The sequence below is a fragment of the Pithys albifrons genome, chromosome 10 (genome assembly GCF_047495875.1).
Source record: "Pithys albifrons albifrons isolate INPA30051 chromosome 10, PitAlb_v1, whole genome shotgun sequence".
Classification (NCBI taxonomy): domain Eukaryota; kingdom Metazoa; phylum Chordata; class Aves; order Passeriformes; family Thamnophilidae; genus Pithys; species Pithys albifrons.
Window position 1 is genome coordinate 18,755,552 of NC_092467.1, and position 26,986 is coordinate 18,782,537.

The 26,986-nt window shown below is 38.6% G+C and overlaps 2 protein-coding genes across 2 annotated transcripts in view; both read left to right on the forward strand.

Annotated features, from left to right (window-relative positions):
* Positions 1-15,435, forward strand: part of COL24A1 (collagen type XXIV alpha 1 chain) — a 113,472-nt gene extending 98,037 nt beyond the window's left edge. The window contains exons 48-60 of the mRNA XM_071565036.1: positions 19-126; positions 1,612-1,719; positions 1,807-1,860; positions 2,154-2,216; positions 3,113-3,166; positions 4,651-4,686; positions 8,634-8,669; positions 8,774-8,800; positions 9,814-9,879; positions 10,502-10,670; positions 11,347-11,456; positions 12,194-12,409; positions 14,006-15,435. Of these exons, the coding sequence (XP_071421137.1) occupies positions 19-126; positions 1,612-1,719; positions 1,807-1,860; positions 2,154-2,216; positions 3,113-3,166; positions 4,651-4,686; positions 8,634-8,669; positions 8,774-8,800; positions 9,814-9,879; positions 10,502-10,670; positions 11,347-11,456; positions 12,194-12,409; positions 14,006-14,152 (1,194 nt within the window). The 3' untranslated portion in view covers positions 14,153-15,435. The remainder of the gene's footprint in view (positions 1-18; positions 127-1,611; positions 1,720-1,806; positions 1,861-2,153; positions 2,217-3,112; positions 3,167-4,650; positions 4,687-8,633; positions 8,670-8,773; positions 8,801-9,813; positions 9,880-10,501; positions 10,671-11,346; positions 11,457-12,193; positions 12,410-14,005) is intronic.
* Positions 15,436-16,332: 897 nt separating this feature from the next.
* The window catches only part of ZNHIT6 (zinc finger HIT-type containing 6), a 31,941-nt gene continuing 21,287 nt past the window's right edge, over positions 16,333-26,986 (forward strand). The window contains exons 1-5 of the mRNA XM_071565038.1: positions 16,333-16,436; positions 17,603-17,668; positions 17,754-17,860; positions 17,947-18,032; positions 19,187-19,290. Coding sequence (XP_071421139.1) covers positions 16,363-16,436; positions 17,603-17,668; positions 17,754-17,860; positions 17,947-18,032; positions 19,187-19,290 — 437 coding nt within the window. The 5' untranslated portion in view covers positions 16,333-16,362. The remainder of the gene's footprint in view (positions 16,437-17,602; positions 17,669-17,753; positions 17,861-17,946; positions 18,033-19,186; positions 19,291-26,986) is intronic.

Consider the following 26,986-nt stretch of genomic DNA (forward strand, 5'->3'; position numbering starts at 1 on the left):
TCTTTTCAATTTGTTAAGGGCAATAAAGGAAACTCAGGCTTACCAGGTCTGGCAGGTTCTCCTGGAGCTCGAGGTCCCAAAGGATTGTCAGGCATGCCAGGGCCTATGGGAGCACCTGGACTAAAGGTACACACATGGGACCTTGTTTAGGTACAGCATGGCAGATATTGCTTAGTCTTCATGCTGCATTCAGTGACTGTGGAATCACAGACCACTGTTAATCATATGAGTAATCGATGTCAAGACTGACCTAAAGGCTAAGACTACAAGTTGCGTTGACCCCATTTCCAAAAACTGTAATTTAAAAATAGAAGTCTCATCCATCTGGGTGCTATTCCCAACTCCATAAGCCATTCAATGCACTTTTTAATTGTTCATTCCAGGTTTATGGCCGAAAGTTTCCTGACTTTCAATTTTAAACTGCCATAGCTACTAAAGCAGTTGGGATGATTGGAACATCTAAGCAACCTGTTAGCAGAGAAGTACTGTAATTTCAAGGCTAAGTCTCAAGTTTGGGAGCTAATAACTCTATCTGGGACATCCATTTACCATAGGACTTAAATTGTTCTTGTTCAGCCCTATCAGAAAGAGATAAATCTGAGTGGACTCCATTTTCCAGACAGTACCATATACCTGACAGCAGCATATCCTCATATTAATTAGACTCATTTCAAGTTTAAAATAGGCAAACAATAGTGACAATACAGATAATTTTCTTCATTTAGAATAGAATTTTTATGTAAAATCATGATTTGCACTGCTTTGTGAGATTTTATTGTTAAGCAGTTCTTTAAAACATTAAGTTACTTGAAAACTGGATACTGTCCTTATTATCTTTTCATGAAAATATTTTAGTATAAACTGTATTCGCTAATTGTATTGTTTACTTCCAGTGCTCCCAGTCTGAATTTTACTCCTTTGTCTAGACAAGGAGCTGTAGGAGGTAGTTCCTGCTCAGAAGTTCATGCAATCTGAAAAAGACAAGGAATAGATGAGTTGAGGGAAAACTGTAGCCACATATAGTACAAAATAAGTATTAATAGTGGACATACTGAGTCAGGTGAAAAGACTGTGTTAAAACAGAATGGTAAAACCTGGGAAAAAACACAAGCACAAAGGATGAAACATGTATATTCACAGCTTTTATTGCAGCTCAGTAACTTCCTGAGCTAGACATGATTTCTATATATTCGATAGTTCTCAGAGGATTTGTCTTGGAGGATCTTTTCTAGTTTCCTTTTGAATCAATGTAGATTTCTAGTCCAACAGCAGGGAGTCCCACAAGTGCACTGTGTATTGCTCAGATGATTACATTTTAAATTTACTTTTAACCTTCTGTATTTCATTTTGTGATTTTTATTACTTGCACTGGGACATATCATACTAAACTTGATCCAACATGCAGGGGTTTTATGTTTCCAAGTCAAGCACCTGTCAAGTCATATTTGCATTTTAGTGTATATATAATTATGGAAAGCATTCCTGGGGAAATAAAATGAATGGAGTAAGTGTTAAAGAGAAAGTGTGTTCCACACTTCTTATGGGAAACCCATATTTGCATTTATAACTTTCATAATTGTAATAAAAGTTATTTTTTCCTCCTATTTACAGGGTGAGAAAGGACTTCGGGGTCATCCAGGAAAGCGAGGCAAGAGAGGCCTTCCAGGGTCACCAGGTGATCAAGGATCAGCAGGAGACACTGGACTGAAAGGACAGACTGTATGTAATCCCAGCTGTTGATGCAAAACAAGTAGTCCAAGAGTTATCAACATGAAATAATAGTAAGGATGTCTGCTTCTATTACAGGGAGAAGATGGAGATCAAGGTTTAATGGGGTTTCAAGGATTCCCAGGTCCAAAAGTATGTGCTTATTCTTTTTTTCTGTTAGATCTTAAGCCAGTTGCAGAGTGAGAACATTAGGAAAGTGTAGAATTAATGAGCTTTAACAGTAATTTGTTCAAAATATCTCTGAACTGTTGGAACAGGCAGAACTGTGTACACCACGTCTAAGGACAGACACTCTGGGTCAGTGCACTTGGTATTTTCACTGTTATTGCTCTTAGAAATTATCTTACTTTCACTGATTACCAGAGATTGAAACAAGTGGATAGCTAGTGTCCATGTTTGATTAAATTGTTCCTTTGCATTTTCAGGGTCCTGCAGGGGACATTGGCTTAGTTGGAATTCTGGGCCCGAAAGGTCCAACAGGCCAAGTTGTAAGTGTTTCCGTCCATGAAAGAGATCATTAGGATGATTTGCAAGTGGCACACATTTTCAACTTAGGAAATCATCTTTTTCTGTATTAACAAGGCCAGAACCCCCTAATCAAACCAAACCTTTCTGTCTGAGACCAGGACAACCTTTGCTTGTCCTGCAGCTGCTCTGACTGCAACGTGCTTGCAGACACACAACCAGAGCTGTGCTCTTAATATAGAAAGAAAAAATCAAGCTCTGCTGACTAAGTGTGACTCTCCCAGCTGGCATATCTTTGTCCATTGGGGTTGAACATTATTCTTAGTGGCAAAAGGCATGTTGCAGCATGGAAGACCTTAGTTCAAAATGTTCTTCTCTCACTGCTGCCATTGCCCTCACAGAACGGAATTTTTCGGGTAACCAGACGCAGAGCAGCAGCTTTAGGAGCCTATTCGAACAGCTACTTTATTTTTCTAAATATTTCTATAGAAGATAACATTGGACATGAGCAGTTTGCTCTAAATGAAATGGATCAGGAAAGTAACAAGATAACAGCACTTACTGGCAGCCATGTAAGAGTACTTGTGGGCAGTAACATAGCTCAAGATATAGTTGATTGTAACTCAGTAAATATGGTTTTTTGTAATCAGAGTACTTAAGTTTCCACCGTTTTTAGTGCATCAACTTTCATGTTAAAGAATGTATGTGGGCTTTCCAACCACAACATTACAAATTACTCAAATACTTACCTCATTGATTTTATTGCAATGTGCACTCAATATTTAGAAAGAGTATCACCACGATCTTTTGGATATTTGATAGGGCTGTTTGCTAAGCAACTTTAAACCAGGATATGTCACAAGGGTTTTCTTCATATTGAAAAACACAGCGGGCTAATAAGTTCTTTGCTTGTTTACAGGGATATATTGGCCCTGTTGGTCAAGAAGGCATAACAGGTCCAGCTGGCAGGCCTGTAAGTTTCCCTTCATTTTTGTGTTAATTTGTTTTGATGTACTGTTTTTAAATAATCTTTTGCAGTTAGCAACCCTCTAATTTTTTCTGTTTGCAAAGAGCAACTAGCAGGACCTCCTTTTTTTTATACCATGCTGGTGAGTTAGTGTGTGTGACTCCAGCATCTGTAATACATACATGAAAAAAAATTACAAAAGCCACTGATAAAAAAGTCATTGCAATCACCTTCTGTCCAAGTACAGTATACAGAGAGCATGTCTACAAGGGCAGCAAGCAAGTCAAGATGTAGAAGAGCACATAGTAACTGCCACCTGGATATTCATTCTCATCCTTAGATCTATCTAGAGAGTATCACATTCGGTTACAATATAGTTTATTTTTTATTTGTTGTGGTCTGAACTGTCCAGACTACCCCTCTAGACACTCTGAGAGAACCTGTGAGCCATTGTATGGGTATTCCAGGTGCTGGTGAGAACCCCGTTACAATTCAAACATTATCTCAGCCCTTTTGACAACCTTCAGTGCACCTCAGGTTCCCTGCAGTGGGGAAGGTCTGTCCTCATTCCTGTGGCTCTTATCTGCAGACTACCCAACTACAGAAGGTAGTTGTAGAAGCTAGTTTTAGATGTAGAATGAATGAGAATATCTAAAAATTGAAATAATCATAAAAACAACAAATATACAATAAAAGTAATAAATACAAATATTTACGAGTGAAAAAGAAAGAAAGGGAATGTTCTTTCTGTAATTCTTTCTGCTTGTTGGGAAAACCAATAGTTTAAGTCTTGCTCTATTCTCTTCAGTTGCTCCGAGGAGAAAAACTTTACAGTTTGCATCAGTATGAAGGCTTTTAGTAGACTTCATATAGAATATAATAGTTTTCCATTATCATTAAGAAAACATTATAGTTGAGTATTACTTCTATGTGTTATGAAATGCAGCCACAAGATACAAAATTCTTCCAGGAAAGAATTATAAGGTTGTTGCCATCCTTGGAAACACAGTTTAAGTGCCAAACCAGCCAAAATTGCTATGTGGACTGAAAAATACCACTTAGTCTGATTGTGAGAGGAGAACTAACAGCGTAATAAACATCTATGGGATAAATGGATTTCTTCAGTGACAGAGAGTACCGAGTTTTATTCTCTACTCTTAAAATGGTGAAGCAGTGATGTACTACAGTGGATGGAATTGTGGGGAATACATCTGATTGACAAGGACAACACAGGTAGTTAAAATTAGTGAGAAAAACCACATTTGCAAGCTGAAGAAAACAGCTTTCCACATGCAGGAATTACAAGATGTTTTCACACAATTTGGTTTTCTAGTAGTACAAAAAAATTAATCTCCTAGAGTTGTAAATACTTCCACAGATGAGACTGGACTTTTCTTGGGAGCAGTATAACTCTGATCGATATTAATCTGCTTATTTCAGTCCTAGGCAGCTGGAAAGTGTAGTGGAATAATGGCTTCTCTTTCTTATAGGGTCCAAGAGGTCAAAAGGGCACAAGGGGCGAAATGGTAAGATGAAACAACTGCTGTGCTTTCATATTTTTGGCTGTGTAAACTTTATTCATGTGGAATGCTGAATGTACTCTTGTGTGCTCTGAATGGCAGGCAGTTGTGTTGTGCTCCTGCAGAGCACTGGCCAAGAATGCTGGTAGCATGTGTCAAAAGTCTGACCTTTTCTTGTTTAAGTTAACTTACGTAGGTGTGACCAGTGGGGGTGAGTTTTGGGCAGTGTGGCCCCGATCATACAGCAGGTACATACTCCAAATCTGTCCTAGTTCAGAGCTGAAAGAAAAACCATTCATCCCATTTGTTGTCAGTGCCCCAGTGACTCCCAGCATGTATGCATGTGTTCAGAGATCTGTGTCATCTTGTCCAGAGGGGGAGAAGCTCAGGAGAAGCCTAGGCCTGGGGATGAGTGTCTGTCCAAGGTGTGCCAGTTGTAGGAACAGGAGGAAACATTGATGGGTTATGAATTTCCTGTCTTTCCTTTTTCAGTAAGAATATTGCAGTAGTTGTTGTTCATTAATAAATGTTGGTTTTCTTTTTAAAATTGTGTTGGAGTCAGTCCCCAATTAATAATGGCTCTGGTGAAAAGCAACTGAGTTATCACATTTACAGCAAATGTGAACACAAAGTTGCTATCTATGATATTACTTTATATGGCAGATGTATTAGTTTCTTTTTCAGTAATCAGCAGATTTATCTTAATATCAGATATTATCTTGTTCCTGTTACTCTTAACCCTGCCTTTCACCCCATCTCACTTAAAATTATTTAGTTTCACTTACCTTGTTGTATTTTGCTTTTAGAAGTCACCTATAAAAATCCAATCTAACTGCCTTATAAAAGATTTGAAAAATAGAACAAAAGTATTCCTTATAGTGTCTTAAAGAATTAAACCTTGGAACTAAGCTTCCTGTACATATCTTGGAGAACTTTCTTCTTTGATTCTAATGCTCTTGAGGTATCTGCTATCTCAGAATAGGAGGAAAACTAGTTTCTTAATTTGTGCTGTTATTGTCTATCTTGACTGTCTTTTTCTACTGTTTGTTCATAAGAATTATTATGACAGCATAGAGTTAAAATGCTGCCACTTAAAAAAAATAATAAAAGTCATTCAAGATAGTGAACAAGAAGCATCTGTTTCCATTATTGGTGCTAGTGCTAGAGATGTTGTTTCCTAAATAAGTTCTTGAGTTTTATCAAGATGAATTAACCTAGTAAGTGTTTTCAGAAGAAGCATGTTTCACTTTAAATCATATACAGTGGCATTAATTTCTCCCAAGAAAGTGATTTATTTCCAACCATTTTCAGATACAAAGGAGAGAAAGTTATTTTAATCCAACTGTGCATTCCGAGCTTTAATTAATGACTCTAAAATTTACACTGGTGTTCTTCCTAGAATCACATAGGTTTTAATCTTTTTGTGGTAGTCCAAGTTTTAGGTGTATTTTTTAGTCTGTAAGGGTTACAGTGTTCATTACTAGAAAGAAATGTCCTTTTATCCCCTAAAAAAAAGAATGTAAAATCATGTCTCCTTATTGAAGTCAGTGGTGAAAAAAGGCTCATGTCCTGTAGTCTATTTCTGGAGAGTAAGAAACAGAGTTGATTGAAAAATCTTAATCAAATTAATCACTAATTATCAAAATTATTTTTCAATTCAGTATATTCATATTGCTGTGATTGAAACATTTAGAAAACCATAGATTACAAGTAGGAATATTGTTGCATAATTCTGACATTTCTGAAAGTGTGTTTTCATTTTCTTAATGTTTTTTCTTTCATGGAATGTCACCTAATCAGTTATGATACACAATCATAGGATAATCCACATTGTAAGGCATCTCAAGACATTTAAACAGGAAGCTGATGTAGAAAAGAATGAGGTCTGAAATTGGAACACGTCACTCAGGGCTTTATTAAGCCAAGTCTTGGAAACTCCCAAGGATGGAGATTGAATAATCTCCATGGGCAATGCATTCTAGTCTGTGAGTATCTTCAAGCTGAAAAAAGATAGGATATGATAAGGCATAATCTTTAATTTTCTATTATCATATTTTGTTTTATGGTTGCAATCATAATGCCAGCTAATAAACCATATTGTATATCAGACTATTATACTGAAGGATGTTATTAGGCTTTACACATTTTGAGATATGGTGATGTAACATCAAAATTAAAAAATGGTCAAGGAAAGCTCAACATTTGTAATTTTTTTAAAAATGCTTTCTTCCAAAATTTCAGAATTCTTGGATAATATGGAAGTCCATGAGATTGCTCATGTTTTCATGTATTATTGCATGTAAAATCAGGGCCTTGCAGTATTAGAAAAAGATTGAGACTTTGGCCTTTTGACTTGTCGAGGTGATTAAAAAATTAAAGAGCACACTGAAAGTAAATGGTTTAGTCTGCTTTTGTTTTTTGAACTGGAATTACACTTTTCACACTTAAATTCTAATGCGATCAAAGGGTAAATTAAGTAGATTTGTAAAGGTAATCCTGTACATTCCAGTAAAACATTTAGCAATTAACTCAGTCCATGAAAAGTGTAATTTAACCTTAATTTGATGCTCTGCAGCAGAAAGAAAAAACATTGGTAAAATCCCTACAGGATTTTCAACACACTCTATGCAGTTTCATTATATTTAATGGTTTGTAAAGATAATTGATATAGCTCTCTGAAGTTCTAATGCATTTAAGTAGTTCACAAATAGAATTCAGTATTTATTTTTTTCCCACATGGGTTTCCCTGGCAAGAAGACAGTGAATCAAGACAGATAGCATTCCTTTTCTGCAAAATACCTTAAGTCATTGGAACAATGCAGAGTTTTGTTTTCAAAACATTATTTTAGCTCAGAAACCACTATAAATTTGAACTGTTCTTGTCCCAAGACTTTTTGAGTCTTAAAACTGTGACACATGCCAAGAACACAGAACATTAACTGAAGCATTCAGTCATCTGAAAAATCTACTGGAATGTCTAAATCTCAGCACTCAGAACAATGACATCTATTCATCAGAGCGCAGTGGTTACTTAGGGACAAACTGTTGAAGACTTTGTGCGTTGCCTTGACTTGGCATTTGCGTGATCAAGTCCTGAACCAAGATAAATATACTCTCACAATGTCAAATTTGTTTCTCAAGTTACTTTTTCACACTTTAATTTTGTATTAAAAATACTTTGCCAAGCATGATCAGGTAGTTCAGTAATATATTCACATGAGACTGAAGGTATCCTGGAGCAGTCTAACAGCACCTGAGCAGCTGCTCTGATTAATTAAATGTGAACTCAGCCTTCCCAGCTGGCAAAGAAGTGTGACACTATGAAACCCAATTGATTTTCAGCAACTGAGGAACTAGTCCAAAACACTCAATATAATCTTTGCAAACTCATATCAGTTTTGTAATAATGAATAGCAACAATAATATTTTATGTGTATTTACTAGTAGTGGGATTCAAATAAAATTTCAAGCTGGGCAATAATGCAACTCAGAAGAGTAAAGGGAAGCTAGATGCTTGACACAGAACTGACAGGGATTTCTATGCTACTGGTAATACCTATGCTAAAATTACTTATTCTTACAGTCCTTTCTTTGGGTGTGAGTGGAGGAAACATAAATAAATAAGGTCAGGATGTATCAGCTGAGAATCCCTGGAGCTTATGTTGTTAAGGTCATCTTGGTTAAGTATCACAAGATCATCTATCTAAACATCCAGAAATTGCTTCAATTTTGAATCTCCTCTGTTCTTCAATGAATGCATGTAAAACATCGATCTTGGCCTCAAAGCCATTTGCAGTCTATCATTATAGCCTTGCTGGCACAGATGTGGTGCTAGGAATCACATGATGGCTCTCACTTTTCACACCCTTCATAATCTGTGATTTAAAAAATACTTAAATGTAAACAAGAGATGTTAATGTATAACTGTTGCATGTTATCTCTGTTTCTTCTAGGGTCCTCAGGGACTGCAGGGCCAGCCAGGGCCACCTGTAAGTGCGTTAAAAAAAATGTGTTATTTTTCCATTGTGATTAAACATGGATTTAATTATGTAAAGATGGGGAGCACCTAATATCTGTTTTTCTCATTTTCCAGGGACCACCTGGACCTCCAGGACCAAGGGTAAATTCTGTAAAAACTGTAACCTACAGCACAGTGCTATTTTGAAAGTGAAAATAGCAGGATCCGCCTCAAATGCATTGCTTGTTCCATCGATGTACCTGAAACGCACATACATCTTTCTACAACCTCCATCAGTACAGCAGTACATTTTTTTTTTAACCTTCTGTTCTACACTGTCAGTTCTGTTCTGCCATGCTGGGGAGCCCTCAAGAGGCAACCATCACAGACATGCTCATACTGTTGACATCATTTAACCTTGTCAAATGTTTTTCCTCCTGTATTTGGACACGCTGAAAGTCAACAACAGAAAGTTTTGTGCTATTTCTTGCTCAGATGTGATAGATGGACAGACAGACAGATAGATGCACATACATGCACTAGTTAGAATAGAGTCAATATCTGAAGGGTCCTAAAGCTGTAATGATGTCTGTAATCTGAGAACAAACTGCAAGAACCAAATGCTTGTGTGCGTGATTTAATTCTTTAAAATAATACCAGCATTTTGTCTGGATCTGGTACGTGTCACACAAAGAGCAGAGAATGAAGATACACAAGAAAGAGGAGGTTTGTCAGTCTTGGTACTTCTTAATTCATCATGAAGAGTGATCCATCAGCTGCTGATATCTGATTCAGATATTCTTTGTGGGCTTCTTTATAAAGGAATGACACCTTTTTCACCCTTAGCTGGATTGGTTTGCTTAAGGATATTATAGAAAATGAGAGGAATAAGTGGGGACATTAATCTATAGCAACTGTTGCAGTATCTTTTCTCCAGGTTCCAGGACTAGGATCATTAAATGGGGTATGGGCGTACTAATAAAAATCAAATATGCTTTTTCTGTATGCATGCTTGCATTTTTTGGAAAGGAAATGAAGGATCCTATTTTCAATGTGTTTACAGTTATTTTCTAAAAATAACAAAGCTATGTTGCTACAGTGTTCAAAGAATTTACCACTTGCATTTTTTAATATTCTTTTTCATCTTTTTAAATTCTGAAATACCTGTTTTTTAGAAACAAGTGGACCTCAATGCTGCTGTTCAAGCTTTGTTTGAGTCAAATGCTGCCCTGCAGATGGAGGTAATATGTTTCAATGTATTTACATTGTCATACAGGTATGCAATTATAATTCTATTTTTTTAGGACAGGACAGGGCTTATTTCCAAAGATTTAGTTTAAAATGAATCATTGATAGCAAGTAATTATTGTAGAATATAATTCACCATGCTAGCATTTATAAGATATAATTGAAATAAAACTAAGAAAACCAGCAATACTTCTACCTTTTTGTCATGATTGGTTGTAATGGAAATTTGCTGACTATCACACATAGCAGACTGTAGCTGTTCAGCCACAGATATTAAAAGCAGCATTTAGAGTTTGATAAAAAAATAATAATGACATATATGTGTATGGCCACATTGGTTGCAAGAAAATGTATTCACATTTTTATGTTAATATCTCATAATGACAAATTTGCATGATCTAATCCTGCCTGCAACATCACTGCTTTGACAATTTTAATAAAATGTACTGATTTGTTTATTGGGATATATTATTCTTACCCTGCTTTATATGGCCAATTGTGTTCTATAAATACTTCAATTCTGTCTGGCTACTCAATGGCCAATTGACTGTTACTGCGTGTACTGTTGTTGCAATACTTGTTTGTGGTAACACATTTGCTAATGGCCCTTGGCAGAAATACCAGAATACTGAAGTAACTTTACTAGATCACAGTACAGAGATATTCAAAACGCTCCACTACCTTAGCAATTTACTGCACAGCATCAAGAACCCTCTTGGTACACGGGATAACCCCGCACGCATCTGCAGGGATTTGCTTAATTGTGAACATAAAGTATCAGATGGTAAGTGACCACTTCCACTAAAGCTTGAACACAAGTAGCTTTGAAATGTGTTGCTTCCAAATGTTACTTTCTGCATTAAAATTCTGATGTGTAGATTTTTTTGATAGATTCTGTTGTAGTGTGCCTGTCACAATGGTCTTTATTTCATCTTTAAGATGCAATCTCTGAATTTTAAAGGGGGAAATACATAGCTATCTAATATTACATAGATTTTAGAGACAGATTACATGTATCAGTAAACAGAGGTATCCATAAAATTTGAAACTGAATCCAATTTTGTAATTAAAAAGTTTTTGAAGTATTTATAATCTTGCAATGAATTCTTTGTGGATCAGATTCTAGATTCCTAATGAGAAAATTGTATACAATACACTGCCACTGCCAGATACACTGACCATTGTTGTATCCCAGATGTTCTTGAATCAGTCTATCAAATAGAAACACCCCCATATTGAAACCTGTCATGTCATTGTAATTGTAATCATAGTTGGATGGTTATTATATTCTTGCTCAGTATTATAGTAGTGAAAACACTTTCATGTACTTTTTTTTTCCCTTGTGAAGCTATGGTGAGAATATATGTAATACTTGCAAAGAAGCATTGAATATTTTAGTAAGTTGTTTATTAGAAATTGTATTTTGGTTTTATTTTTCATCTAAAATTATATACTAATAGGAAAATACTGGATTGACCCAAATATTGGATGTCCTTCTGATGCCATTGAAGTTTTCTGCAACTTCACTGCAGGTGGTCAGACATGTTTAATGCCGCTGTCTGTGACAAAGGTATGCATTGCTTCTAGAGAGACTCTGTCTGTGCTTGAACTCTAACTAATGCATGCTTATTTAGTCAGCTCATGAAAAGGTGCTAGATGGCGGGGGGTGGATGGAGTGGTTTACCGTGGATCTTTCTGAAAGTCCATTATATATTCAGTTACAAAAGTTACAGATTTTCTGTGAACTGTATGTATTAGTGTAACTCTGAATCTGAATATGAAGTAGTCTCAGATGAATTCTTACTGAATAATGAGTAACTACATTTTCTGTCTAAAATCAAAATACGCTTACAAATTTTTGCACTTGTAATGGGATATCAGTATTGCCAGAACCTGTGGTCTAAGAAGACTAAACAAGCAGAGTGATGTGGCTGCCATCGAAACACTAGTGCTGATACTATCTTTGCTTGAATCACAAAAGCATTTGTTTCAGTTTCCTTGTTTAAGAACAGTTTTTTCTGCCCAGCTGTGTTTCAGCAATGTTATAAGCATTAGCAAATGTTTATATTTAAGATTTGAAAATGTCCTATGGAAGCTTCTGTTTATAGTAATCGCTGTAATAGAATCTGACATCTCCCCTGAAGAATGCAAATAATGGTCTTTGGCATTGATCCCAATGTATATAAACATGTATAAATGCTCCCGTGCTTGAACACAACACTTGAGTGTTCATGGCACTTTGTGTTGCTGCGGCCAAACTGCATAGTCCAGCTCTAAGTCTAACAATGTCTTTCTCTTGGAACTTAGCTGGAGTTTGGTGTTGGAAAAGTGCAGATGAACTTCCTTCATTTACTGAGCTCAGAAGCAACCCACAGCATCACAGTTCATTGTCTGAACACACCACTGTGGGGATTAAATAAAGCAGGTGGCCGGAAGACATCAGTTACCTTCAAAGGATGGAATGGTCAAATATTTAAAGCAAATACGCTGCTGGAACCGAAGGTCCTTATGGATGAATGCATGGTAAATAGTTTCTAGCACTAGCATTATTAAAACAATAATGAAGTTACTGGGTAAACATTATTAACTTTCTGCAAATAAATAACAATCTTTTAGATCAGACCCCTTAAAACATGCTTTTTTACACAGTTCTGCACATGCCAGCCTTTTGATACTGAATTCAACATCTATTCAAAGGTAAAAGCAATTGCAGTGATACAGGGTATCTGTACCTGCTGTTTGCATTGTGTCTCAGGCATTTAGAGACTGAATGAAGACAGTGGAGAGACATCAGCATGGAAATAAGAAGATCCTCCAGGAAAATTTAGAAACAGCTACTCTCAAAATGAAAATTCAGCCTTCAGTATGAGTTCAAACAGGTTCAAAGAGTTCTCAGGCTCAAACAGGGTAGACATCTTTTTTTTACAACTAAATACCTTTAAATTCATTGACTATGAGTAAAATGTTTGATTATTTCATAAAATAATAATGAGTAGAAATTGAGTCCATTGCTAACTAAAGTATTAAATCAGGTGTTCAGGAAAAGTTGGAAGAGCTTATTAATTTTCAAAAGCTTATCAGATTACTCTCCAAGATGTGGGACATTTGGTAACAGTCTTGGGAGAAAACTCTGAAATACAGCAACCATGCATCTTGTACTTTCACTATTTTATAGCTCTGCTTTCATTTGCAATAACAAAAGACTGGCTCCATATCAATATTGAGGTGTCAAGTGAGATTTTTAATCTCATAATGGAAAGTGGTTTTATTGAGGCACTTCAAAGCTGCTGTGTTTCTAGTCTTTATGAGCAGATGCCAGGGAAATGCTCTAGCCTATGTCATGCAGATAAGGTATGGCCATTGGAGCCCCTTCTCACCTTCCAGTCTGTTTGGGACTGTTTTCCCTGAGAAAAATTAAGGCATACTAAGGTGGCTATTGAGAAGTGCCATTTTTCTGTGAGATTCTACAAGGTCTGTCATTCATTCTGTGGGAAACTGTGTACTGTACAGGTCTGCTGCAGAATCTCATATGTTCCCCTGCAGGGATTTCATTTATCAGTGGTATCTCCTTTACCTGATGGTTTTTAAGAATGGATTGACTGCAAACATCAAGACACTCCTAGCCTCAGACATTGTTATAATGTTATTTTTAATTATTATGAGTTATCAATTTTTACTGAGGTTTTTTTAAAGTATTAGAATAAACCATACAAAGTTCATAACAAAAATGCATCACTGATTCCTATGTTTATTTTTCAAAGGCCTACATAGTCTTCCAAAGGCCTACAGAATTGATAACCCTGACACCTACTGTTCAGATTTGGATGTGAATTTAAAGTCTGTTTGAGTCACTTTGTTTGTAAGGGCATTCTGCTCTGAGCCACATTGCACTGTCTGCATTCACTCCAGCTGGATTCTGGGCTCAGCTTGTTTACAGCTACAGCTTTGTCCAAAGTGCCCATGCCCATGCCAGGGAGAAATGGCATTTGTTAAATTACACAGTTTCTTTAGGAACTGCTAGAAGAAGAAGTGTTTCTATGCACTACTTCTCTTCCTCTCTATAAACACACTTTTCATTTGTCTTTAGTATTAATCTAGTATTCTTTTTGTGTGTTGCAGATTGAAGATGGCAGCTGGCGTAAGACCCAGTTTTTTTTTCACACTCAGGACACCAGTCAGCTTCCAGTGGTTCAAGTTAATGCACTTCCTCACCTCAAACCAGGCCAGCAGCACTTCATAGAAAGTGGTGCAGTGTGCTTCCTTTAAGGTTTCTGTCCTGGTTTTTTATTCATCAACATGGAGTTGCTGCATAGATTGAATGCAAAAGTAATGATCCGTTACAGAAAAAAATTACTAGGAAACTGAAGAATCATTTTAGTTAAAGAACTTCAGGAAGAAAAGGACTTGCCCCTAAGGAGAAATAGTATTGAAAAATAGAAGAAAGAGAGAAAAGACTGCAACAATTTTCTTAAAGTATTTAAAAATAAATTTCTCGGTGCTTTCTTGCATAATTTCCTGAAATGGAGTATCTGAACATGGATTTTTTTCAGGACCTCAAGTGTTCTTAGCAATCTCTTTAACAGCACTACAAAGTAATCATCCTGAGAAAAGCTGGAGACACAGGATACTGAAGGAGCAATATTTGCTTATGCTCCTAGATGTGCAATAGCTTATATATGAAAAGTGAATCATGCCACAGTACAGTACAATATGTCTTCTTTTCTTAAACATTGTTTTGTTCTAGTCCTTTGTGGACCACATGCATCTGAACAGATGGCACACTACCTCTTTTGTGTTTCCTGTCCATGTTGCTTTGGTGCTTTTCATAACACAAGGTGCTTGTGGCCTTAGCAGAGATTGAGTCCCTTTGTGTCTTTCTGACTGTATATGCTGGTTACATCAGGATCTGTTTCTGTTGTAAAGGTACTTATTTTAAGTTGTTGGTCACATACTTCACTACAATGAAAACATTATTTATGTGGATTTCTTGTTTAAAATATTTTTGTGTACTATTTGGGAAATGGTATATAAGACAGCACATTGTATATGATGCATAGAGTCAGGACAGTTAGTTTTACAGCCATTGTAAAAATTGTAGAAGAGCTACCTAAAGCAGTTTTGAGTTCTAGATTCTGTATTTCAGTTAACATTGCTAATGCCAAAGCCTCCTTCAGATGATATATTCTGTATATATTTTGTAACTTCTGAAAAAATCTACTACAACATGTCTTCTGAATGTCTGCTCTTATATTATAAACGACATTTCATCCTCTTAGAAATTCCATGTTTTTGGCAAAATTATTAGATCATATTGGGTTTTTTAAATTAAGCCTAAAATGTCCAACCAACTTTTTTAGTAAAAAAAGAACAATTTTACCATTAGCAAAAGCACTCTTTATCTTGATCTGCCTGTATCTATTATCACTTCAAAGTGTGCTCAGGAGTACCCCAAAGTCTACAGGGCCCCAAGGAGTGTTCAAACAACTTGTCTGCTTTGATCTGCAGGAAACCACCCTTACCAAAGTATAATAAAATAAGCTTCCAAGCCATCTGTTTGTCTTTCACTGTTCTGTTTTGTATTGTGTTGGTCATTTTTAATAATAAAGAAAAGCCACTGGAAGGGCACTTTTGTCTGCCCAGGGGACAATGCACGAGCTCTGTGCCTTGGAATGCTGCCAGAGGGTCGGTGTTTGCTTCCACAAGGTAACGTACACGTACATGCCCTTTTACATTTTGTATCGAAGCATCAGTTTTGATCACTTTGAGAAAAGCTGATAAAACTAAAAACAAGATTACAGAGTGATGATAAAGGTTAGAGAAAATGTCTCACTTTTTGCATTTTCAAGGTCAATACAATGACATCACTTGACATTTGCGCTTAGTTTGACTTTGGAGCTGACGTTGTGACAAATGTTTGGGGGGGGGTTTGAAAGATTATAATAATTTAGAAAATGTTCTGCTTTGCGTATATTCGTCTCCTTGCCCTATTTCTGGAAGCTCTACATCTCAGAAATGATTTTAAAAACAAGCAGCTTTACGGCCTTCAAAAGCTGCTCGGATGTGTGTTTACTGTAGCAGAAGCAAAATTGCACATTCTGCGCAGACAGGCGGGACGAGGAGCTGGTGCGGCGGGACGGGGACAGGTGCCGATGTCCCGCGTCACGGGCGGGGGAGCGCCGGGGCCGGGCGGCAGCGCGAGGGGTGCGGCGCAGAGCGTGCTGCGGGAAGCCCCTCCGTGTTTCGGAAAGCCCCTCCGTGTTTCGGAAAGCCCCTCCGTGTTTCGGAAAGCCCCTCCGTGTTTCGGAAAGCCGTCGGCACCGGCACGCGGCTCCCGCTCCCCCCAACACCGGCGGGTGGGGTTTCCTCGCGTGGGTGTGCTGGCGCTCGCGGCCGCCAGGCGGCGCCGGCCCGGGGAGTGCGCGGGGGCCCCGCCCCGCCCCGTGGGGCCGCGCGCGGGGGCGGGGGGTGGTGCGGCCATGGAGGAGCGGGACGGGAGCGGGCCCGGGAGCGCCCCGCGGGCCGCGGGCGGCGGGAAGATGTCCCTGTACAGGTAGGGCCGGCACAGCGGCCGCGGCGACGTCGGGAGCGCCCTCCTGGCGGCTGCCGGAGGGAAGGGGCAGCGCCGGGCCGGCACGGCGGGGATCCTCTGGCCCGCGTCCCAGCGGGAGAGGCGAGTGGGCAGAGCCGTGCCCGTCTGAGCGAGGGGCCGAGCGCTGCCCGCGGCCTGCGCCAGGGGCCGTCTGGCACAGGCACAGCTCCCTCCGAACCGTTGGCTTACAGCGGGCGCTGCGGAGATACTGCAGAAACAGGAGCGGGAGTCCTTGCTCGGAGCAATCCCCCGGTTCTGCTTTGCTGTGCATGAAACATTTTTTTCGGATTCTTACCGTAGTTTGTGTTGCCGATATAAAGAGGTAGCAGTTGATCGGGAGGTGATGTTGCTGAGCCCGTCCTTCTCACCCTCCTGCCACCTGGCCGCAAGCACGTGGTGGGGACAGGGAGGGAAGCGTCTTGAGACTGACATTTTTCCTCTAGTACTTGAAAATGGTAGCTTAGTACTATACCAGAAAACTTTACTGATGTGGAGGAAGGGTTATTTCTCTCTACTACTTGTCAGAGTTAAAATAAATGAAAAGTGACGATTATTGCAATTAATATATCAAGAATAGGAGAAGCATCTGTTGTGATAGCCTAATTAAAAAGCATAAGATCTTATTTGTAGAGGAATTGTATTTTTGTTTTACTGATGCAGTACTTGCTAAGTGTGTTCATAAGGCTTTCACATTGTGCCTGAGAGGTTCCCTGGCTTTGGGGGTACACTGCTGACAGCCAGAAGTTGTTTGACTTACCACTTTGTCATGGTCTTTCTGTTTCAGTGAAAGAAATGATACAACCAGGTCACAAAGAGTAAGGTGATAAAGGCTTGCTGTGGTTCCAACTCTGCAGTTAGCATGGGAGGGGTTCTTGTTGCTTCCAGGCACATGCACTGTGTTTTAATATGTATGTGTTGGAAGATATTCCCATAGCTTTTATTGTTTTGTCTGTCACCTTTTCTAATCCAGGGCATTTGTATTTTCTCTTTCTTCTTTCAAGATGCAGATAGCTTTTCCTGAAAATGCCATGGATGGCCTAGTGCCTGCTTGTTAAGCAGGTACTTTCATAGGCCAGTCAGGCCCAAAGATGGTGCTTTATTAAGTCATGTTTTTTTGTTTCTTTCAGGTGTGAAACCTGTAGCAAAGAAGAAGCTAAATACAGATGTCCACGATGCATGAAATATTCGTGCAGGTATCTGTTATCTGAATCAAACTGTTTTGATTATTTTCCCCATTATGTGCTAAATGTGTTTATGGTTTTCTTTTTGTCATTTCAGTTTATTGTGTGTAAAGAAACATAAGCTTGCACTGAGCTGTAATGGAGTCAGGGATAAAACAGCGTTTGTCTCTATAAATGAGTTTACTGACTTGAACCTTTTGAGTGGTAAGAATCTACCCTGTGCTTTTTAAAATTCTTTTGGTTTTACTAGGTTAGCACTACATTTTTCTTTGTTCTTCTTTTACCTTCAGATTATCGTTTCCTGGAAGATGTAGGAAGGACAGCTGATGCTGCTGCTCGACACTGTATCGTGCATGGTCCAGCAACAAAAAGACTTGTAAGTTTATAATTAGCTGTGTAGTCTGTTGGAGTTAGGGTTGACTACCTTTGAATTTCCACTGGGCAGTCCCAGTCCAGGTTTCAGAGCTGATACCTCTCCTAGGAAGGTATGAATGACCCTGAATTTTAGAACCAGAAATCAAAAAGAGTCTCTAGGTTTGTGCAATAATAGTATTGATGGGTCCGTCCAGTTGCTTAGAACAGATTGCTAACTGTGTACATTGTTAAAATTGATACATGATGACTGTTACTGTTGGATAATAGATGTGTTAAGAACGCCTGAATGTTTCCTTCCACCTTCACAACTTCTTTAGATTTTTAAGTACAAAATTTCAAAGTAAGCAATGGATTTATTAATTTGCCTAAAAATGATTGCATGTTTCCCTCTACACCGAGTGAAGGGACCTACTGTTGTTCAAAGAGCAAATCTCTGCAACTCTGACGTAAGCGCCAGCCTTCTAAGCGTGAGGGGACTTTAGTTGAAGCTCTTTCAACTAACCAAACACACCTCCTACCAAATCTGATACAAAATATTTTCACTTGTTGATAAGTTGCAAAAAGCCATCAGGGCCATCTTATTTTTCTGTCTTGAGAAGACATCCTTAAATATAGCCCTAAACTCAGAGAGCACTCCTGTTGATGACAGAGTTAATTCAGAAGACTCTGGCTTTCTCTCAGGCTGGAGTCATGCTCTGCATCTGTGCCTGGCACCAGGATATCCTGATCACCTGGGCTGAAGGTGGTAGAGAGGTAGCAGGTTTTGGGGTGTGGTACTGGGCATGTTTATAGGATTTATGCCACGTTCACATCAGAATTTGTCCGTGGCTGAGGTGGTGCTTGTGCATCTCTTCTGCTGACACGGTTGTAACCCCAAAAGCAGCCACATGGTGGTATTACACCCAAAAGAGCTGTCTGTGACTTTTGACTATGAAGAGGCCGTTGGCGTCTTATTTTTCAATCACAGAAAAACTGCTCCTGAAAATGGATCAGAGAGTTTCTAGGCTTACTCTATTAACTTTTTGATTTGTAATTTTTTTTCAAAATTCAAGGTATTACATTAGATATGGCTTTTCCACAGTTTGTTGTTAGCTTTTTATTGTTTATTTAATATATTATTCCAATTTTTAAAAAAACTGTGGGTTTTTTTTACAGTTATATTGCTTGAGAAACAAAGCTCGAGCGTGTAATATTGAGCTCAAAACACTGCCTGTTGGATTTACAAAAAGAAGAGAAAATTCAACCACATTCAATTCCACGTGAGTCTTCAGTTGCTTACAGTCAGCAATATTTAATTTTCACTAAGCATATAATGATGAAAAATTGAGTTCATATCAGTACACTTCCTTTTAAAATCTCTTAGCACAAACTGTGTGATTTAATATTTTCATGCTTCAGGTTTTCTTCTTTTTATGCTTTTTGAGCTCAGTTTAACAGCTTACATAATTCATGCTTTAGGCTGAAAAACACCAACATTGTGTAACAGTGGGAAAAATCAGTGCTATTGTATTTTTTCTTTTAATTGACATTGAGTTTTGTTGCCGGAAAAAGAAAATGTTTCTTCAAATGTTTATGATAGAGGGTTGATGCAGAAGGCTTGCACAAATTTATCTCTCTGAAAAGGCTGAATTTGTGTCAAGAAATCCTTCCAGTACAGCTCTATGTTGCACACTGTGATGGGAGCTGCTGTGCTGGAGGATGTGAATGTTTGATACAGCACAGCTTAGGCAAGTGCAGACAGATAGATAAGAATTCAGGAAGAAGGCTTAGGAGACTTTAAATATTCTTTACTTACCCACTCCGTAGGTTTTCTCTAGTATCCTGAATTTGTATTTTAAGGTATTTTCACAGTAAAAATAAAATAAATTGCAAAGTATTTCATTGTGGCAGGACTTGGGTCTAGAGTTCAGCTCAGTCATATATTGGGGCAAATATAAATGCCTTCTGAGCTTATTACAGCAATGAGCTGTGCCAGCTTCCCCTGATGGCTCCTTCACTTCTTTTCTACATGGTCTCAGTTTTAGTGGCAAGTTACATTCTCAGGATGCATTTTTCCCTCTATTCTGGGACATCTGTAGTCAGGCACTGGCTGGCCACCAGAGGTCTGTCTCTGACAGAGTAATAACCACCTGGAGACTGCTTAGCAGACCCACCTGTATTGTTCAGGCTGTGCTGGGGCAAAAGCTTAGGGTTTGGGTTTTGCAGATATAGTAGTTTTTAGCGGAAGATTAGACTTAAAATAGATGTAGTAGCATAAACTTCTAAAGTTACATATTTTAGTGGTTCTGCTAGAGAAAACTCAGGGTGAACCCATGGAAAGAAAGAAAATGTGCTGCTACTGTTGCTTACACAAGAATAGACTGTTTGAATTCCACAATGCAGATTAAAAAATCAACCTTTGGTTTTTTTGGTGTTCTTTTTTGGTTGTTGGTTTTGTGTTTTTTTTTTAATTCACATAGTTTACTTACTTTCCTTTAAATGGGTTCCTAAGGAATCAAGTTTGATTGAACCACTGAATGTCAAGCATTAACACCTGTCCCATGTGACTTCATGACACCCGCAGCATTTTGTTGACCGTTACATTCAAATTGGATAAAGCTGTGCAATATGTCAATTATGTGACTCTAGCACCTGACAGTGCTCAAGGCCTAGTGTGTGTCCCTCTTCTACAGATCTGAACCTCTTCTCATGCTGTTTGTCAGTGAGATTTGTAGACAGATTGCTCCAGAGGGTGGAGATTGGAAACTGCTCAACATATGTGTATGGAAAACTGAGAACAGTCTTCTCTGATGTCCTCTTCACGCTGTCCCTGTGAGCCAAGCTGTTGGGCTGTACAAGGCAGGAATGAGAGTAATCCAAAACTAGGAAGTACAAGATGTATTCTTGTGTCATCTCTTGCTTGTGCCAGCTCTGGAGGACAGATCAGTGTTGTTTCAATGTGTTAACCAGACTTCTCTTTTCCTGGTTTCCATTAGTTTGTTTGCTAAATTGGATGTTATGAAAGCATACGTGCCAATGCTGGGCAACACATGGATTAGACTAACTTGTGATACTGAATAGATAATGGAGAGTCATTAGAAAGTAGAGTCTGCGTCCAGTTTGTGAACTCATGGTACATCTGACTTACTATTCATAAATTATTTTAATGTGTTGCTTCATTCTGCTTTTCCTGTGCTGCCCTTATTTTACAATAGAACTGAAAGTTTCCCACTGGATACATTCTGCCATGGTCTTGGTGGAATGACCTGCTGAGATAGGAAGCCTTTGGGAAAGGGGTGGAGAATGTGGCCAGGCTGGGACAAGGCCTGGAGCAGAAACTGGGAAGCTCCAGCTAGCAGGTGAAATGGTAAGAGTGGAGGGAGCTTGCAACTCCATGGCTCCTGGTTCCCTGGCAGGAGATGATGGCAGTAGTGAGAGACTGGAATGGGGCAGTGCAGCTCCCGTAGCTCTGCAGCTTGTGCTGCCCTGCTCCACCCCTCCCCCCTGCTTGCACTGGCATAGACATCTCCACCCAGCTCCCTCCTTGCTCCATTCACAGCATCTCCCGGACAAAATCCTTTTTACCTCTTCTCCCCACCAAGAGGGGCCAGAGGGCTGTGAGTCTCCTCCCTTGTGGAAGGCATGCCTGCAGCTGGAGAGTATTTGGTGAGAGGATATATGTAGGAGAAGGAGGAAGCTTTTACATTATCTCTCTTCTTTGATTTAATTGTGAGAACAAAATATAGTGTGGAGATTTGACATTAGCATCATTTAAGAGAACAATAGTGTTGCAGAAGCTATTTGTGAGGTACACCTGAAAGGCCTAAAATGTCAACTCTAAGCCTTAGATAAGTAGGAATAATTGAAATTAATTATTTGAAGTGTTGATGATCTTGAGAATTTAACAAGGAGCTTTCTCAGGTGAGTTTTGGCCTAATATTCCACTGGGGGAGCTATTAAACTTGAATTTAGCTGTTACTTAGTACATAGCTTTGCTTGCTTTCTTAGACCCACCAAAGTAAGTTCTCAAGCAAAGAATGTTACTCTGGAGTGATCAGAAAGCTGGATATTCTGGAATTTCAGTAAATCAGTAGCTTTTCAGGACATTCCCATGTGAAGACAAGTACTGACTGAATTCTCTACCTGAGAATTCCCTTTTTTCTGCTTTTTTGCAACTGAAATACTTAATTTTCATGGTGAATCTGATGGTAATTTTGTGGGGTTTTGCATAAGAGGACAGTAATTTTATTCTTTAAAGATTATTACAGTTGGGGTTATTCTGCCTTGACAATGTCCTTTTGATTTACACAGGGCTCAGTTCAAGCCTGGCATGTTTGATTATTGCAGCACACGTGGTTAGTAAAGACTGTGTTACAGAGGAAGTGCACTGCATTGCTCATCTGGCTGCTCACTGTAACTAGGAAACATACAAACTTTCAGTAGAAATATTTCACTTTTGCTGTTTATATTTCACATTCAGGAATTAGCTTGATGAAGTTTCAAGAAAACAGAGACATGTCCTTTTTTGTACTCTTGTTAGAAGTGCAACAAAGCCAATTTGGCACTAGGAACAGAGTTTCAGAGGACCGGGGGAGATGAAATCATCATCTCTGCATGTTCTCTTAATTTGTTTTTAGTTCACAAGAGAATCTCTTCTCTTACTTGGGCTGAATCTTCACTGCTTAAGAAAATTGATGAAGGCAATATTATCCAGAAGTATACATACTGAACACCCAGTACTTCAGTTAAACTTCAGTGCATTATGTGAAAGTAGTGGGTATTGCCAGATAAAAGGATAACTGGTTCGTCATTAAACTTCATGTCCTTGTAATCTCTTGTATGAATTCAAAATGACACAGACAGGAAATACTACGGGATTAGTGCTTTGATGTAAGTGATCTATTGTAAAAACATTTTAAGAATATTGGTTGCTAAATAGAAGCAAAATCACCAGTGAATCACTATCTTTCACAGGCTGGCAGTGAAGTTCTTCTGCAGAGCCAAAAATGCAGTTGGTACCTTCAGATGTGATCAATTTGAAATTTTTGTCAATATATGTTTTAGTCTGCATACATATATAGACACATTTTAAAAGGTTTGATCATATATATATAAAACCTTCTACTGCATTCTAGGCAAAACTGAGAGAAAATTTCAGAGGAAACCTAGATAAGAAGTTAAGTTTTATGAGATATTTCATAAATGTTTTAAGAAATACGTAAATATTAGAAACGTCTAAAAATCTGCCAAGGCACTTAACAGGCATGTCCAAGTCCCAGTGTCCTTTGTAGGTCTGTCCTTTAATTCTCAGCAGCTATACTGCCTATGACTGCAGTACTTGGAGCATCTTCCCAGATATTGCTGTAACTGTAAAAGGTGATGAAAAATTTTGCAGTTGTTCTGTGAGCCTGCTGAAGGTAACAGCCCCTTTCTATATACTCATGCTGTCTTTGTAACATCAGAATTAAAATCTTTCTATTATTGCTGTGTAAAAATTAAAAAATCATTTACATGGTAGTTCAGTGAAAATTACACTATATTATGGAAAAGAAGTTTTTGGAAGTTTTAGGAGAAATGAAAGGTAGGTAGTTACTTTGCTTTAGAAGAACAGTGGTTGTGAAACAGCATGTGCAGTTCTGAACATATTTTACAGCTACATCTCATGCAAGGAAAGAGATACTTGGCTCCCATTTTTCCCTCTGATCAGTTTCCATACTTCTGAAGTAGCCAGAATAGGATGTGAAGCCAAGCAATGCAGGGATGGGCTACGATGCTGCTTTTACTGACATCAGTGATGTGTTTGTGCCTCATCCAGATACCTGGTGTTTGATTGTTTTATAGTTATTGGGGTCACCCGTTGTCAGGGTAAAGCAGCTTAACTTTGTGGTCAGAGGAGGCAGAGACAGCTGCAGCGTGGTCAGAAGGCTCACCGAAGACAAGGGACTTTACTTTTAGTAACAGCTTCACTTTTATCTACTCCTCTATATAACATGCTAGAACACTATTGGTCAGTAGTTCACCTAACAAATATGGAAAGATTCTCCTGGTCACAAGGCATCCACGTTGTACAGGTGGTTCTCTGGTCCGTAAGGATGCATTCATTAATCACCTCAGACCTTAAGAGATCCAGGCACACACACTGTCACTCCCCACATATAGTCAGTGTCTTGGTATCCGAAAACCCATGGAGTGGTGTTCTGTGGCAGCAGAGCAGCAGGGAACACTTCATGGAGTGAGCTGTTATTCAACTACAGATGACTTACTTGATTGGGCATTTTCATTTAGAAAATTAACATAGTACATGTCAGTTGTATTTGAAGGAAATACTACCCCAGTGAGCCATAATGGAAAATCAAGTCAGTGAGATCTGGAGCCACGGTATCTAACTTTAATCAGAACTTGTGGTGAAGCAGCTTTGAGAGGATCTACAGTTGAAATCCAGTTCTCTAACTGGGCACAGATCTGTGGTGGTGAGGGATGCTTCACTTAAATAACAGGCATCCAGCAGGTTGTTTTTTGAGACTTCACTGTACAGTGAAGGAGTATGAGGCTGTTTCAGTTCTAAGCTTCCTTTTTTCTTGCCTACTTCTACCCTGTTCTTAATCTGTCTTCCCTCCTTCTGCTTGCCATTTATTTACAGACAAGAGTACTTTGAAAAGAGATGAAGTCATTAACTGCAGTTTTAGCTTGCGGAAAAAAAAAATCTACATTTCTGCTTTTCCAAAGTGAAACTCTTGACAAGAAATGAGCTTTTAAACTTCAGCTTCTCTGATTTATAGCACTTTCTGTTCACTATTCCATAGACCAGATTGTGCCTGGAAGGGGGACAGAGGGCAGAAATCTGAAAAGAACCCTCTTAAGATGATTTTACAGCTGCAGTGGTGAACTGAGCCTGCCTCAGTGAGCCCACAGGGAACTAGTCTTGCATGTGAAATGAGAAGGTGCTTTGTGACGACTGATTCTACTGACACATGAAGAGTGTACCCTAAAACCAGGTAGAAGATAGCTAGAAGTACTTTTCTAGAACATTTCTTTTTCAGGTACCTGTGTTAGAGACACCCCTCTAGTCCGCCCACATACACGTTTCTGTGTGCTGTGTCACAGTTTGTCTGTTTTCTTTTGGGAGAGGAAGATCTGAGTACTCACGTTGCTTTCGCTGTCTTAGTTTAAAAATTTGACAAAAAGTCCATATCACAGTAAGGGGTGGTCACATAGAATGATTAAACATGGCCTGTTCAAAAAAATTGGGGAAAATGAAAAAATGCCAGTGAACCCCACTTTAGTTAATAACATAGAGCAAACCCCTCATCTGAACAGTCCTTATAAGCATTTTAATAAATGGGCTCCTCATTAGTGTTTCCTGTAGCTAATGATGGTGGCCCTATTTCTGTGTCTAAAGCTTACTAACTTTTACTAAAGTCTCCCTGGGAAATTGCTGTGAAATAATACTGTTCCATATTAAATGCCAGATATTAATGTACCTTAGAGGAATCACAAGCTTGTTAATTCCAAGTGAACTGAACTGGTTACGTAACCCTAATGATACTCCAGTTTGATCTGTGTGTATGGTAGCTGTCAAAATAACAATTGCAAAACCTTATTTCACTTATCTTGCAAAAAACTTCCAAAATTCCACTCACTGGTTCTGAGTTATTTCAGAACCTTTTGCAGTTTGGTAATTTAAGACCGTATCACACCAACATGCAAAAGAGCATAAAATTCATGGGGCCAGATAACTATGCCAGCTTCTGGATATACATACTAAGTGATTGATAATGTTTTCTGTGTTATCCTTCAGCTCTGGCCCTACAATCTTCTTACTTCTTTCAGATCTGATGTGCTCTTAATTTCACCTCATTTAAGGAAGGAATTTTCGTTCTCAGCTTTAACAAACATGAGCAGAGAGAAGGGAAGAATTACAAGGCATGCTGCAGAACTCTGCTCAGGCAAATGTTACTTTGAGGACCTTTGCCTTCATTAGTTCTTTGTATTTTAATTATTGGCTTCTTGGAGCAACGGTTTCTGCTTGCTCTTTTTTTGGTAAATAGTAACACTTTTGATTTTACTTATTCTCCACGAAGTACAGTTCAGCTCTAAAGCTCAGTTTTCTCCTAGGAATAACTAGGTAAGGGATTGATTACTTAGTTAATAAAGAGCACTTCATAAAAAGTGCTCGCGTTTAAAAATTGGTGTTGTACTTGAACTCAGCAGCAAAGTCTCCTGTTTACTACTGGATGCACGTACACTTGTCTCTGCAACCAGCTAGAACCTGCTGGATAATGTTTCAAGTGCCTGATAAACAAATTAAATAACATGTTCAAACAACACTGTGTTTACTTTTAATTGTACTACCAGAATCTTTGTATAACTGATGGTGATTATCCTGGATACAGTGATTCAGTGATCTTAAACAGTGTAAATAAAAGGTGGTGGAAACTACCATCAGGCATTCCTATGCTTCATGTAGATGTTTGACTTCCAGTTTCTAAATCTATGCTTCTTGTCCTGTAGAATTCTGAACCAGAGCAAGGGGCTGTGAACCTTCCTTTTAGAGTGTGCTTTGTTTTAGGGCATTCCTTTAGAAAGGAATTGTTACACTCACCATACTGAATGGGAGCATTTGGAGCAATTAGAGGAGAAATGCTTTGTCGTAAGTCAGTACAGATTTCTGCAGATGAACAAAAAGGCAAGAAGAGATTTCCTGATCTAGCAAAGTATCCTCTAGATAATGCTTCCTTTCTTAAGATGATATTGCTCTGCAACTATGTATCAGTAGCTTCTGTTCTCAGGTATTAATTATGTGAGCTGGAAAAGGAAGATGGATCTTAAAAATTAACAACTGTCTCACAGAAGAAAGGAATGTGGCATCACTTTTGGTCTCTACCAAAAGCCTTACAGTGTTTCTGTAAAATATTGATGCTTTCTAACTTCTCTTATCCATGTTATGCCAGAATGCAACTTCCTTCCCTGGCCATG